The 16,155-nt window shown below is 41.7% G+C and overlaps 1 protein-coding gene across 1 annotated transcript; it reads right to left on the reverse strand.

Moving 5' to 3' along the window:
- Positions 1–15,340: 15,340 nt before the first annotated feature.
- Positions 15,341–15,733, reverse strand: LOC133529562 (uncharacterized). The gene has a single exon (XM_061867309.1). It carries the CDS (start codon positions 15,731–15,733, stop codon positions 15,341–15,343), a length of 393 nt encoding a protein of 130 aa, XP_061723293.1.
- Between the last annotated feature and the right edge of the window lie 422 nt (positions 15,734–16,155).

Raw genomic sequence — 16,155 nt, forward strand, 5'->3', positions numbered from 1 at the left:
AGTATTCACGTTTCGGGCATTTTTTTAATTTAGAGCGGTCAAATATCACCCTAAACTAAAACTGGTGATTAAATTGGAGATTGAAGCAAATTATTTATCTGATCAAGTTGACCTATAATGATCCCGTCAGGACTCCACTTTATTGCCGATCGAGTATGTTTAAAGAGGGAAGAAGCGATATTACTATCTCATTCCACCGCATAGCCGCGTCCCTGGAGGCCTACCACGAAAAACGAAGATCGTCAATTGCGGGCATTTTTCTCAGTCACTCTAATTACGTCTTAGTGAGAGTAAAAGAGATAGATCCCCGCAATTTGCGAATTTCGATTTTCCCGGTGACGCTTTGCAAATATCGGCACGCATTTAAATCAGAAGGCCTACCGCGAACCACGTTCGACGTGTTCCTCTCTGCCGCACTTGTAAATTCCAACGTAAGTGTACCAGGGAGGCAACACGTCAAACACGGTTCGCGGTAGTCTCTCAGGATTCACGTTTGATCAAGGCTTCTAGAAACGTTGCAACAAATTCGAGGCCTTTACAAACGTGCGATTTGCAATACATTGCGGCATCTGATTGATTGAATTCGTTCATCTTACTTAGCCGGCATAATCATAAACCATCAGGCGGGCCATATGCTTGTTTGCCACCGACGTAGTATTAAAAAAAAAAACATTTATTTCGTGGTAAAACTGAAATGACATACAGAAGTATATATATTACAAAAAAAACAATGCCGCCAGAGTGCAGGACTAGCACGTTTCATAAACTGTGCCTTAAACTGTTTTTACAGATAATACAATATGACATTGATGCATCAAGACGGTTTGTTTACAAAGGGCCTACCAGGAAACGTGAAAATCTAAATTTAGTTATCTGCCCCTTCATCGCTCGAATATGCAAGAAAGATAGAGAGATTCGATAACAAAATTTTGATTTTCTTGTTTCAGATTGTGATGGATTGTGGTAGTGACGCCACTACGCAGAGTTTCGCGCGCCTATTATCTAAAATCGTATGGCATTTGTGCACCTTATGTATAGTCGGTCAAACAAGTTTGTCAGTAGAAAAAGGCGTGATTTTAAAGTTTTCTATGGGTAAATAACACTTACTCGCCTACATTTTTTAAATTTGCCGTGTTTTTCTTCTGACGGAAATGGCTTGAAAGGCTATAGAAGCCTTATTGGTGACGTTTAGAGAGGCCATAAGCAAAGGTCTTGCTTCAATAACGTACACTTTTTGCAATTGGCAACACATTACAATTTTGCATAAGGTTTGTCAACTCATTTCGGTCAGTAATTCTTTGGTCAGTAAGGTCAGTAGAAAAAGCGGCAAAATGTAGGCGCGAAGGGTTAGCGTCCCACATGAAATATGAAATTCGCATCTTTTTCTACTGAAAAACTTATTACAAGCTTTTATTTTAACTTGCCATGTTAGTATGTATGAGACAAATTTTGCAAGTTAAATTGGACCCACTTCCCGGTTTTCGATGAAGCTGAAAATTTGCATACAAATGTGTAAGTCGGGAGTAGGTACCATCAAGCTCATCTGATGATGGAGACAGGAGGTAGCCATAAGAACTCTCTGATAAAACAACGCAACCTAATTGTGTTTGGGGTTTTTGGAATTGTCTCGATGAGTATTAGACGTATTAGTTGCCCGTAAAAGAAAAGTACAGTCAGCAATAAAAGCATGTACCAAAAATGTCATATTTGCCAAAAACTTATTTTATCAATATTTAATAACTTGTGTACCTTTCGTAAAGAGTTTGTTACACCTTTCTGAATTTAGTAACTGACAAAAGGGACACAACAATATGTGGGTTACGATAGTATAGGTGTGACATGGTATGAGAATAAAGAATAAACATGAATCTTAGGCTTTATTAAAAGAAAACAATAGGGAATATTTTTTTATGACATTCTTCCCTCCTTAGTCCTTAGTCCGCAAGTAGCTCATTTCCATGGCATTTAAGAGTCCTTATTCCTACAGACGAGCGTATTTTGTAAAATGCTTCCTTTTTCATTCAAGATTACGACGTAACTATTAGTATTTATTCAAAAACTGATAACGTACTTAAATAATCGTTTCCTAAACTAGGGGCTCCAACAGTTCAAATTTTCATTTTCTCTTTTAAACCTCTTTTTTAATGAGGTTTTTTGGGAGTCTTTTCCAAATTTTGCAGTGAGATGTGGCGTTACGGTTCTCAATTTTGCTATAAACAAGAATCATTTGGTACATGAATGACTACAATTTGATTCAACATATCTCGTACGAGGGGCTGGAATGATAAACAATCGAAGATTCATTTGAAAAAACTGATAAAATACCTTCCGAGTTTTCTTCATTTTTTTTGGCGAAAACAGGGTTTTAATATATTTTATTTCCGCAAATTGTACGCATATTTTGCTTTAAAAATAATATTATAGCAAACTGTAACTTTATGTTAACCTATAAAAAAAAAATCGTAACTATGGGACCTACATTGCCGTAAATTTATATTTTTTTAAAACACGTATAAATCACGCAGCAGCGACGCCCCGCTCTCAGTCCGCGCGGAGCGCGCTTAGAGGACGGACCTGTGCTCGATTGTCAGGCATTCGTTGCGATCGTAATCAGCTACGGAGTTCCGAGAAGTGCTATATACTGCGATTAGAAAATCTTAATAAAAGTTCATTTTTTACAGTATGCCTAACAGACTCGCTTATTGATGGATTTTCAGTGTTACTTTTTTTTAAATACTAAGTCGGTGGCAAATAAGCATACGGCCCGCATATGTACGCCTGCAACTCCAGAGGAGTTACATGCGCGTTGCCGACCCTAACCCCCTCCCGCCCCTCGTTGAGCTCTGGCAACCTTACTCACCGGCAGGAACACAACACTATGAGTAAGGTCTAGTGTTATTTGGCTGCGATTTTCTGAAAAACGCATTTTCACTTGAAATTACGTTAGGGTTTGCATTATTATTTTTGACCCGGATGAAGTCCAAGTTCTCATGATGGAGTCAGGAGTTGGTCACCAGAACTCCTAATCTACTAATTATAATCCCATCGTGTTTGGGCTCAAAAGATTTGCCCTGACGAACACCATCGATCTAGATGAGGTCCAGGGTCTCATGATGGAGTCAGGAGTTGGTCACTAGAACTCCTAATCTACTCATTATAATTCCATCGTGTTTGGGCTCAACAGAGTTGCCCTGATGAGCACCTTCAATCTAGATGAGGTCCAGGGTCTCATGATGGAGTCAGGAGCTGGTCACCAGAACTCCTAATCTACTCATCATAACTCCATCGTGTTTGGGTTCAATAGAGTTGCCCTGACGAGCACCATCAATCTAGATGAGGTCCAGGGTCTCATGATGGAGTCAGGAGCTGGTCACCAGAACTCCTAATCTACTCATCATAACTCCATCGTGTTTGGGCTTAATAGATTTGCCCTGATGAACACCATCGATCTAGATGGGGCCCAGGGTCTCATGATGGAGTCAGGAGTTGGTCACCAGAACTCCTAAACTACTCATCATAACCTCATCGTGTTCGGGCTCAATAGATTTGCCCTGACGAGCATCATCAATCTAGATAAAGTCCAGGGTCTCATGATGGAGTCAGGAGTTGGTCACTAGAACTCCTAATCTACTCATTATAATTCCAACGTGTTTGGGCTCAAAAGATTTGCCCTGATGAGCACCATCGATCTAGATGAGGTCCAGGGTCTCATGATGGAGTCAGGAGTTGGTCACCAGAACTCCTACTCTACTCATCATAACTCCATCGTGTTTGGGCTCAATAGAGTTGCCCTGACGAGCACCTTCAATCTAGATGAGGTCCAGGGTCTCATGATGGAGTCAGGAGCTGGTCACGAGAACTCCTAATCTACTCATCATAACTCCATCGTGTTTGGGTTCAATAGAGTTGCCCTGACGAGCACTATCAATCTAGATGAGGTCCAGGGTCTCATGATGGAGTCAGGAGCTGGTTACCAGAACTCCTAATCTACTCATCATAACTCCATCGTGTTTGGGCTCAATAGATTTGCCCTGATGAACACCATCGATCTAGATGAGGCCCAGGGTCTCATGATGGAGTCAGGAGTTGGTCACCAGAACTCCTAATCTACTCATCATAACCTCATAGTGTTCGGGCTCAATAGATTTGCCCTGACGAGCATCATCAATCTAGATAAAGTCCAGGGTCTCATGATGGAGTCAGGAGTTGGTCACTAGAACTCCTAAACTACTCATTATAATTCCAACGTGTTTGGGCTCAAAAGATTTGCCCTGATGAGCACCATCGATCTAGATGAGGTCCAGGGTCTCATGATGGAGTCAGGAGTTGGTCACCAGAACTCCTAATCTACTCATCATAACTCCATCGTGTTTGGGCTCAATATATTTGCCCTGATTAACACCATCGATCTAGATGAGGTCCAGGGTCTCATGATGGAGTCAGGAGTTGGTCACCAGAACTCCTAAACTACTCATCATAACCTCATCGTGTTTGGGCTCAATAGATTTGCCCTGACGAGCATCATCAATCTAGATAAAGTCCAGGGTCTCATGATGGAGTCAGGAGTTGGTCACTAGAACTCCTAATCTACTCATTATAATTCCAACGTGTTTGGGCTCAAAAGATTTGCCCTGACGAGCACCATCGATCTAGATGAGGTCCAGGGTCTCATGATGGAGTCAGGAGTTGGTCACCAGAACTCCTAATCTACTCATCATAACTCCATCGTGTATGGGCTCAATAGAGTTGCCCTGACGAGCACCATCAATCTAGATCAGGTCCAGGGTCTCATGATGGACTCAGGAGTTGATCACCAGAACTCCTAGTCTATTCATCATAACTCCATCGTGTTTGGGCTCAAAAGATTTGCCCTGACGAGTACCATCGATCTAGATTAAGTCGAGGGTCTCATGATGGACTCAGTAGTTGGTCACCAGAACTCCTAATCTATTCATCATAATGGTAATTTGATGGTGCTTGTCGGAGTAAATCTATTGAGCCCAAACACGATGGAGTTATGATAAATAGATTACGAGTTCTGGTGACCAACTCCTGACTCCATCATGAGACCCTGGACTTCATCTAGATCGATGGTACTCATCAGGGCAAATCTTTTGAGCCCAAACACGATGGAATTATAATGAGTAGTTTAGGAGTTCTAGTGACCAACTCCTGACTTCATCATGAGACCCTGAACATCATCTAGATTGATGGTGCTCGTGAGGGCAAATCTATTGAGCCCAAACACGATGGAGTTATGATGAGTAGATTAGGAATTATGGTGACCAACTCCTGACACCATCATGAGACCCTGGACTTCATCTAGATCGATGGTACTCGTCAGGGCAAATCTTTTGAGCCCAAACACGATGGAATTATAATGAGTAGATTAGGAGTTCTAGTGACCAACTCCTGACTCCATCATGAGACCCTGAACATCATCTAGATTGATGGTGCTCGTGAGGGCAAATCTATTGAGCCCAAACACGATGGAGTTATGATGAGTAGATTAGGAATTATGGTGACCAACTCCTGACTCCATCATGAGACCCTGGACTTCATCTAGATCGATGGTACTCGTCAGGGCAAATCTTTTGAGCCCAAACACGATGGAATTATAATGAGTAGATTAGGAGTTCTAGTGACCAACTCCTGACTCCATCATGAGACCCTGGACTTCATCTAGATCGATGGTACTCGTCAGGGCAAATCTTTTGAGCCCAAACACGATGGAATTATAATGAGTAGATTAGGAGTTCTAGTGACCAAATCCTGACTCCATCATGAGACCCTGAACATCATCTAGATTGATGGTGCTCGTGAGGGCAAATCTATTGAGCCCAAACACGATGGAGTTATGATGAGTAGATTAGGAATTATGGTGACCAACTCCTGACTCCATCATGAGACCCTGGACTTCATCTAGATCGATGGTACTCGTCAGGGCAAATCTTTTGAGCCCAAACACGATGGAATTATAATGAGTAGATAAGGAGTTCTGGTGACCAACTCCTGACTCCATCATGAGACCCTGGACTTCATTTAGATCGATGGTACTCGTCAGGGCAAATCTATTGAGCTCGAATACGATGGAATTATAATGAGTAGATTAGGAGTTCTAGTGACCTACTCCTGACTCCATCATGAGACCCTGGACTTCATCTAGATTGATGGTGCTCATCAGGGTAAATCTATTGAGCCCAAACTCGATGGAGTTATGATGAGTAGATTAGGAGTTCTGGGGAGTTCTGGTGACCAACTCCTGACTCCGTCATGAGACCCTGGACCTCATCTAGATCGATGGTGTTCGTCAGGGCAAATCTTTTGAGCCCAAGCACGATGGAATTATAATGAGTAGATTAGGAGTTCTGGTGACCAACTCCTGACTCCATCATAAGAACCTGGATGGACTTCATTCGGGTCAAAAATAATAATACAAACCCTAACGTGATTTCAAATAACACTGAAACTCTATAGCACTAATGTGCGCAAACGATTGGCATCTTGACTACGCAGCATGGGTGCGTAGCCACCATGCCAATCGATACGACAACGAAACACTACCTGTCTCTCTCTTGTACTAATATGCACAAACGATTGGCATCTTGGCTGGGCAGCATGGGTGCGTAGCCAACATGCCAAACGTTTACGATACGACAAGGAAACACTATCTGTCTCTCTATCGCACTAATATGCGCAATCGATTGGCTTCTTGGCTAGGTATCATGGGTGCGTAGCCAACATGCCAATCGTTTACGATACGACAACGAAGCACTACTCTCTCTCTATTGCACTAATATACGCAAACGATTGGTATTTTGGCTAGGCAATAAGCAAGTGTGTGGCCAACATGCCAATCGTTTACGATACGACAACGAAACACTATCTGTCTCTCTATCGCACTAATATACTTTATTTATACCTGCAGTCATTTAGTAACTTCTTCATTTTCCATTGGTGTGAAAGAGACAGAATAAAGAGCAAGGGTTATAGTACACTCTGTAGTCTGTACACTTAGTAGTAGTGTACATAAAAAAAAAAACTACTGTGCATATACAATAAAATAAAGAGTGCCCATATGATATCATATGACACTAAAATTAATGTTGCTTGAAATTATATTGAAAACTATCAAGATTATTCTAGTCTGCATTGAAACGCGCGTCGCGTTGCCGGCGCTCGCGTACCGAGCGCCAACGCCATCTATCGAGCGTTATTTCGTGAAATCGGAGAACGCTCCAAGGATTAAGGGCTCTTATTTCACTGAGTAGGATCATTTGTTTCCGTTAGTGGGATAGCACCCCTGGGAGCGAGGTGACGATTCGAAACTAACATCTCTTTGCCGTTTGATAATCTCACTGAGCTATAACTGGGATTTGCTTCTATTAGATCAACTTATTCTACCAGAGGGTCGTACTTGCTTGCACGAATGAATTTTTTAAGGAAGACTTTACCGGGCTGTAGCCATGGCGGCAAAGATTATCCTCGCGAAGATCATCGACAGTGGTTGAATATTCTCTCGTGCGGTGTCTTATTAGTCGATATGCAAAGTAAAGATTGGATGCTAATGTAACGCTTGGATCGTCACAGTCTCCCACATGGTAATAGGCAAGTTTTTAGTTTTCAAAGCAAGGCGAATTGTTTGCCAGAGAGTACCATCCATCCAGACGTTCCACCTGTCTATTTCCTTGAGGATTGTAAGGTGAGGATTTGCTTGTGGAGACGCCCTTAGAATGTCAAAAGTCTTTAATTTCAGTGGACATAAAAGAAGTCCCTTGGTCCGAGCGAATAGTTGCGGGGTATCCAAATACAGAAAACAGTTGGCTCAAGTTTTTTGTGACTGTCTCCGTGCTCATATCAGCACAAGCATACGCAAAAGGAAATCTGGAGTATTTGTCTATGATTGTCAAAATATATTGGTTCCGTGTTGCTGATGGTATTCGCCCTTTGAAGTCCATAGATAATCTCTCGAAAGGAGCGGTAGCTTTTATTAAAATCCCAATTGATTTGCTGAATCTGGGTTTGATTTCCCCACATGTTAGACACAGCTAAATGGTAAATTTTTAGATCTAATCCAGCTGGTGTATTAGTCGAGCCACATCAGGATGACAAAGTGATTGATGTAATTCTTTTAGACGGTCATCGGTTGACGCTGGGCAACAAAATTGCCTTGACAGAGCGTCTGCTACAGTGTTTTGACTTTCTGGACGATATTTAATGTCAAAAGTATAATTTGAAAGTTCTATTCTCCATCTCTGAATTTTATCGTCCTTAATTTTACTGGCTTGCCTTTGTAGCATATAAGCTACTACTGATTTTTGTCAGTTACGAGATGAAATGATCGCCCGATTCTATCTTCGAGTCTTTCTATTACAGCGTAGGCTTCCTTCTCAATGATAGGGTAGTTTTTCTCACTGTCGCTTAGAAATTTTGAAAAGAATGCCACGGGTCGGCCATTTTGTGTCAGCGAAGCAGCGATGGAATAGTCTGATGCATCTGTTTCAACATGGTTTCAACAGTAAAAGTTTCATCACGATCGATGGCGGAGAGCGTCGACTTCGATATAATGCGTTTAATTTCTTCAAATGCATCAGCTTGTCTAGAGTCCAAAGGGTATTTCTATATGTCTTGTTTTAGAGATGCTGAATTTAGAGACAATGCTAAATCGAGGAGCGGACGCAGTCGGTCAGTATCGAGTTTTAAAATTCCGTTATTTATATTATATCCAAGAATACTGATATCTGTTAAAGCAAACTGACTATTTCTTTATTAACAGTCAGGTAATACTCCTCTGCGATTAAAAAAAAAATTTCGTCGTGATCTTTTTTTATCTTTCTCACATACAGTTACGAGTATATCGTCCAAATAAGGAAAGATTCCATCAATATTTGTTCTCCGGATTATTGAATCTTTAGCTCTTTGAAACATTCGTCACCCCGAACGGGATACGACGAAATTGATATAAATTGGCAGCTGCTTCAAAGGCTGTTAAGGGCTTATTTTCAAGTATAATAGGAATTTGGTGATAGGCTGATTTTAGATCGAAAATTGCTGAATACTTTGAAGTTCGAAATAACGTCTTCGATGTTAGGAAGTGGATAAGCATCAAGGCAAGTATACTTGTTTACAGTTTGCGAGTAGTCATTACACATACGTTTTTTTAGGGTTCCGTAGCCAAATGGAAAAAAACGAAACCCTTATAGATTCGTCATGTCCGTCTGTCTGTCCGATTATGTCACAGCCACTTTTTTTGTGATGCGCGCCGCCTGTCAGGAGGACTTGAGCGCGCCATTGCGAATTGCTCTCTTCAATGATTCCGTCAGCTAGAAGTCTCTTAGAAGTCGATAAACTTTTGATCTTGAGGTGCATGTCTGCGAGATTTCACTGTAACCGGGTGGCATTCAGGTGAAATTGACAAATAAATCGACGGGGCCGATATAAGCCGCAGGCAAATGACCGCCGAAATCAAATTCTACTGAAGAATACTGCCTCAGTATGTTGCGACCTAAAATAACATTGCAGCACAGATTTTTCAAAACTCGAAGGACTAAGCCAGATTGAGTTCGAGTCTAGGGTTATATTTGCTGTATAGACTTGACTAACGTTCGATTGGTGCTCTAAAGTTGCCATTGATACGCTTTGGCCTCAAGGCTTCGTGGTTAGGCCATATTGTGTAATGACTTCTTCGTCTATGAAACTGGTTGAACTTCCTGTGTCGATCAAGGCTCGGAGACTTATTCCGTTTACCTTGATAGGGTAAAGGCACCAGTAGTCAGCCTTATAACGCATTTTTAAAGTTTGTACTCTCGACGTTTCTACAGGATTAGTCGGATAAATAAACGCATAACATGGTTAGATCAATTGTTTATTATAGTTTTAAAACAAAGTATGTCAAAAAATAACAATCCTCTTTATAATATCTATAATTAAGATTAAACAAAAAATGGCACTTTTCTCCAGTAGTCAGCCTCTAAAATCCAGTCAGCATCCTTTGTGTACCCAGTACTCAGCCTTTATAAACTATTAATAACAATGAAATAAAAAACACTATTATTTGTATTAAAGTTAACGATATTATAATATTTATCATTCCTAGGTAGGAAGCTAGAGTATTTATAGGTAGGTACCTATACCCCTATAAGTATAATTCTCATGCCACGAAATTTGTAGGCCATAGGTGCTTAAAATTATTCTTGCAAACTAATAAACACTGTATTTATCTTCTTATTTTTTATTAATGAATCTGTTTATTTAATAGAATTCATTATTTTTAAAATCGGTTTAATTAAATGCTGGTGAAACCCGTGCAGGGGCCCGTTAGATATTGGAATATTTCTCAACAAAAGTATGTATACACTTTTGAACCTTATTTAAATGAGTTAAAGTTCATAATATTTGGCAGCGACGTACCAAGGAAGATAATGGCTGAGTACTGGATCCGTGAAAGCCAGTGGTCAGCCGCATTAAAACGTTATTTCAAATGCGGCTGACTACTGGGTTTTACTTTAAATTGACTGAGACATGCCTAACTAACTTTGAAAATGTAAATGTAACGGTCCTAACGGTCGTATTGGATCGAAAATAAAAAAAATAACTAATAACCCAAAGGTCAGCCGCGGGAGGCTGGGCACTGGATTTTTTGTAAAAAAGTGGTATCCAGTGGTCAACCTCCTCAATTTATAAGTTAAATATTGATATTTCTATTTAAATATAACGCAATTTAATAGATAAACTAACCAATAAACCCATCATTAGCAAAAAACAGTAACTTTTTATATTAAAACATATTTTTTCTCACGCGTTAAAAGAACACCACGTGCAGTAAAAAATATGGCGGACATGACATTCTAGCTCTCGTCAACAAACATCACCTTTATGAACGAGTATATTTCTTCTCCCCGATACCTCACCGCACCTGCCGCGTTACGTATTAACGAATAAGGAATCAGAGCTCCTATTTGACTACTCGCGATTTGTTTAATCGAATATACTAGATATTTATGACCAATAAACGACTTAAAAGGCTGACTACTGGTCCCTGGCTGGCCACTGGTGCTGTTACCCTAGTTGTAATGCATTTTTCTGTCCCACTTGCTGCTAGTGTCAAACATGAAGACGCCCCCGTAGCTGACAGTTTCTTCGGTGCAGGCTGGTGTGGACCGCTCTCCTTGCCTCCTGTACACCCTCCTGCGTCTGTCGTTCGTGTAAAGGCACACCCTCGTCTCGTCGGAGAAGAGGATATTCCTCAATTGCTGCTCGTGCACTTGGGTAAATAGGGTTGTTTCCAATTTTTTGAAACGCTTGTATTGGGTACGTTCTATATTAACCAATGAGCGGAATTCTTCATAGCAAAAATCAAACTGTCAGAGGGATTGACCTAACTGTTTTATCGACTTATCGATAAATATTTGTCACTTAACGAAACAAAGTTAAAGTAATGAAATCAGGCTTTTGGATATACATACAAACAAATTAACGGTGTCCCTAATTAGCTGACCGCCACTGTATTTTAGTATAATAGTAAAGAATAAAACAGAAAATACTTTTAATTTAAATTTTCTATATGAAACTTATCATGAAAAATTAAAAACAAATATTGCTAAGAGTAGGTAACTAATCTTCATTCAAAATAACAGTCGAAATCTAAATCTGTACTAAATATGTTTTCTTCATCTTCCTTGTAGTAAAAGAAAATAGTCATTATTTTTTCAACATTGTCACCTTTCAAATTACTCCTTTTTTCATTGTAGATCCATTTATAAGATGAAAACGAGCGTTCTACCTCAGTTGAAGTAACAGGAGCATATTTGTAGTACTCGATAACGGTGTTTTGGCTGTAATCACTTTTTTCTATAAAATCAGCATATTTGCGTATCATGTCGTAGTCCGGAATTCTATCTAGTACTTTTTCAAGTTTTATTTGCACTGTGTGAGATCCACACCAATTTAGAATAGTTCTCACCTGGTCAAGTATTAGAAGAGAGTCTAATAAGGATAAACAGGATGTTTGTAATTTGATTATTGCTTCACATAAAATGCCATAACTTTTTTTTATGTACAACAGATCATTTCTCAAATTATTGTGCTTAAGTACTCTTTTTGCTTCTCTTATTGCAGCCGTCTCTTTTGAATTTAAGTTTGAAATTACTTCTGTAATACATTCCTGTTGTAAACGGTATAGCGGGAGGATTGAGTCAAACACACGTATCGATAGTATCGTAGCTATTTAATGACTGCCCGGCGCGGGCGCAGCCGCGCGTTATATCTACGTTTACTACATTCCCTCCACCTTAACCTAAAAATACTTCTTAAAGTCTACAATGTTTTTGTTCCGCTTCAAATATCCTTCCCGGTAAGGTTCCCTCTCTGCCGGGATATCGACAACTGCCTGGTCGGCGACGGAACCGCCCGTTGCACCGGGTGATGCGCTCGTTGCAACGGGTGGTGCGCCCGTGGCAAGGCTCTCGTGGCAGTCCGACCACAAGAACGCATCAGTGCCGTCGTTAGGTTCGGCCGGTGATGGCGGTGCTGGCGCAGGCTTGCTCTGGCCAGGTACCGCTGCTGCAGATTCTGGCTCGACTGCACTGAGCGTGCGACAGCGCTGACCTGCGTGCTTGGGTGGTACTTGCTCGTCAAAAATGATGACGGGTGTTGCGTCCTCCTCCGGCTCTCTAATGCTTGAATTAGTCGGCTGCTTCTCCAGATCATCCGCTGTACAATTCCAAATTTTCTGCATAATATATAGCTGCATTAAGCCATGTGCCCCACCTAGTTATAATAGGTTTTGGAGGCAATGGTACGGATGGACAAATTTGTTTGAATATTCGGACTCTATATGGAGACTTTAAAAATATTTTTTTTACGTTGGATATTAAGGCGTCAACACTTTTATATTGAGATCGTATGTGCTCGCAGAGTCTATGTAATCCATGTGCCAGACATGTAACATGTAGTAGATTTGGAAAAGTAGCTTTTAAGATTTTACCAGCCTTTAGCATGTACGCGGCACTATCAGTGCTCAAAACAAGGACATTTCTAACATGCTCATTATATGAATTGTGCCAAATATTCTGCAATTGCTTTTTTATGTATTCAGCCATTGAGTTACCATCGACTTTTTCAAAAATTTTACTTCCAATTAAGTAAGATTTACAACAATATTTTTTCTTTAGTTCTCTTACAATCAAATTAGTGACACTTTTGCCCATCCTATTTAATGTTTCGTCGACCGTGAAAATATTCTAAACTGTGGATTGTTAATCTTTTTCCATGGAATATTGCACGAAACTAAAAATATGATTAAATCTATATAGAATGTGTCTGAACTCGTACTTTTTGAGCATTGTGACGAATGAGTTTTACTCACTAAGTGACTTTCAACACAATGTTTCTTTAGCTGATGTAAATGAACGTCACATTTAGAGCAATATATTGTGGAAGAATCTTCTTTGAAACTAAGAGAAGAATCTTTCTGTATCCATTTTTTTATTGTTTTTCTTTTAGGATTAACCATTTTAGTAACACGGCACGGAAATCACTCATGAAAACTCAAGTGACATAAATGACATATGTGACGCTGACATGATTTACTTTAATATGGAGATGCAAGTTGCTTATCAAAGAGGTCAAATGTTACAGAATAATCTTTTAAGTTGATTATGGATACCTAATGCGATATTATTCCGTAACATCGATAAGTCGATAAAACAGTTAGGTCAATCTCTCTGACAGTTTGATTTTTGCTATGAAGAATTCCGCTCATTGATATTAACTAAAAGTTGCCCTAAAATTCAACTTTTATACTAAAAACGGCTTTAAATATGTTAAATTAACAAAATATATTTTGACATATGCTTTCGCGCCCAAAACGCTCTTTGAAAATTGTGTGACGTCATAGTTTACGGTTTGACACATAACTACATACATATTAAATTTAAAGCTCACCGAACAATCTTGGCTCCAAGCATCCCTGCCCGTCCGATACGGCGGGCTCGGAGTGCGCAAAATTTCGAGTGTTTCGCTGCCCGCATTTCTATCGTCTGTCCACAGCTCTGCTGGCCTCGTAGGAAAAATCATAAGGGCTCCGCCCACAAACTACGAGATCTCAGGCTTGGATGACGCTAGAAATGCCTGGCTGTCTGCCTGCCCGGGGCAAAACATTCCACACAACCCATGTTCACAAAGGGGGTGGGACGATGTTGTAAACAAATTAACATATACCTCCCTCCTAAATAGCAGCGCAGGAGCTGAGCGAGCCCGGCTGTTGGCTGTCGGCTGCAGAGAGGCAGGCCACTGGCTGAATGCCTACCCATCGCCCAATATTGGTACCCACCTAGACTCCGAAACACTCCGATTGGCAATGGGGCTACGCTTAGGGGCCCCAATCTGCGCACCGCACAAATGCTCCTGTGGCTTTGAGGTGGACCAACTGGGACGCCACGGACTTGCTTGCCAACGTAGCGCGGGTCGCCTTTCGCGCCACGCTGCACTTAACGACATAATCCGTCGGTCACTTGCCACCGTCAACGTTCCGGCTATACTGGAGCCTGCCGGTATTGCCAGAGACGATGGCAAGAGACCAGACGGGATGTCTTTGATTCCGTGGAGGATGGGACGTGTGCTCGTGTGGGACGCAACTTGTGTTGACACGCTGGCACCTTCCCACCTCCACGGTACTACACACAAAGCCGGCGCGGCGGCGGAAGCGGCAGAGGCGCTCAAAAAGCGCAAATACGGGAGTCTCGACACCAACTACAAATTTGTTGCATTTGGAGTCGAGACTCTTGGTCCGTGGGGCCCCGCAGCGCAGGGCCTATACCGGCAATTGGCGAAACGGCTGGTGGATGGGACCGGGGATAAGAGAGCTGGCAGCTTCCTCGCCCAACGCTTGAGCATAGCGATCCAGCGAGGAAATGCTGCCAGCATCCTCGGTACCTTGCCACGGGGGCCCATTTTAGATTTAGATTTTTAGTTTTATATAGTAGTTTTAGTTTAGTTAATTGTATTACTTATATATATTTTTTTATTAACTTGTCAATAAAATCATGTAATGTACTACATACACACGTAGAAGATACGAACTGTCAGCTGACATTTTTCATTTATTGTTTATCGCCTAACTGTCTACAGTGTCAATCCGAGAGTTGTGACGTCATCAGAATCTTCAAAGACGTTTTGAGTTTGGTCACGTGGCGTGTGCCAAAAGATATTTTAAATTCAATATTTACAATAATATGGTCATTACAGGTCCCCTAAATAAAAGTAGTTTAACATGTTCTTATAATCCAAAAGAATTTATTGGGATACAATTCTGCCCTAAGATCTGTAGATGGAAACAACCCTATTGCCTTCTGGCAATTCGATGCTGTGGCTTCCATTGGGGGCCCGTGGCAGCTCTTCGGGGTAACAGTTTCTTCTCCCGCAATCTTCTTCTGATTGTGGAGATGCTCACTGCAGTTCTTCGAGCTGCTCTAAGCAGTATCTGCAGCTCAGCAGCAGTCAGGAAGCGGTTCTGCAAAGAGCCCGATACAATGTACCGGTCGTCTGTAGCGGTGGTGCAGCGTCTTCTCCCAGACCCAGGCCTCCTGATGTAGCCACCAGTCTCCAGGAACCGCAGCAAGACTCGTCGCACCCGGAAACGGCTTATTTTTAAGCGTGCAGCAACTTGATACTGCCAAAGTCCGTTCAGCAGCAGTGCCACTAATTGAGCTGCTTCCTCTGGTGTCGTATCCATTTTCCGAAGGTTTTTCTTTCTGCAGGTGTTTCGTAGTGTCTTCGGTGGTCTCTGGAGAGCGAATGACCTATATGTCGAGTATTTCTTTCACACCCCATTTGTTGTGGGAGTGAGTGGCCTTTCCATCCCTTTGGGGGATTTTTGGCGGTTGGTTTTCGCCTCCCGTTACAACGGGAGGGCCCTTCTGTGCTCATCTAGAGCTGTGGCTTCGATTGGCCGTGATTGGCCATGATTGGCCGTGACGGCCACTCATGAATGCCCATCATGGCTTTGTTTTGAGGTGGCCTATCAGCGGCTTTGCGGGTTTGCGGGCTCCGTCTGGCTGCTGCGGTCTTCCTCGTCTCCTGCGGCTACCGGCACCAGTGGCCTGCGTGGAGTGGCGCGATGCCCTGCAGATGGAGGTGTCGCGAGTGGTCGGCGCG

This window comes from Cydia pomonella, chromosome 1, assembly GCF_033807575.1.
Source record: "Cydia pomonella isolate Wapato2018A chromosome 1, ilCydPomo1, whole genome shotgun sequence".
NCBI classification, from domain to species: domain Eukaryota; kingdom Metazoa; phylum Arthropoda; class Insecta; order Lepidoptera; family Tortricidae; genus Cydia; species Cydia pomonella.

Coding starts and splice junctions, on each gene's coding strand:
- LOC133529562 (XM_061867309.1), bottom strand. CDS start 15,733: ATGGATACGACACCAGAGGAAGCAGCTCAATTAGTGGCACTGCTGCTG.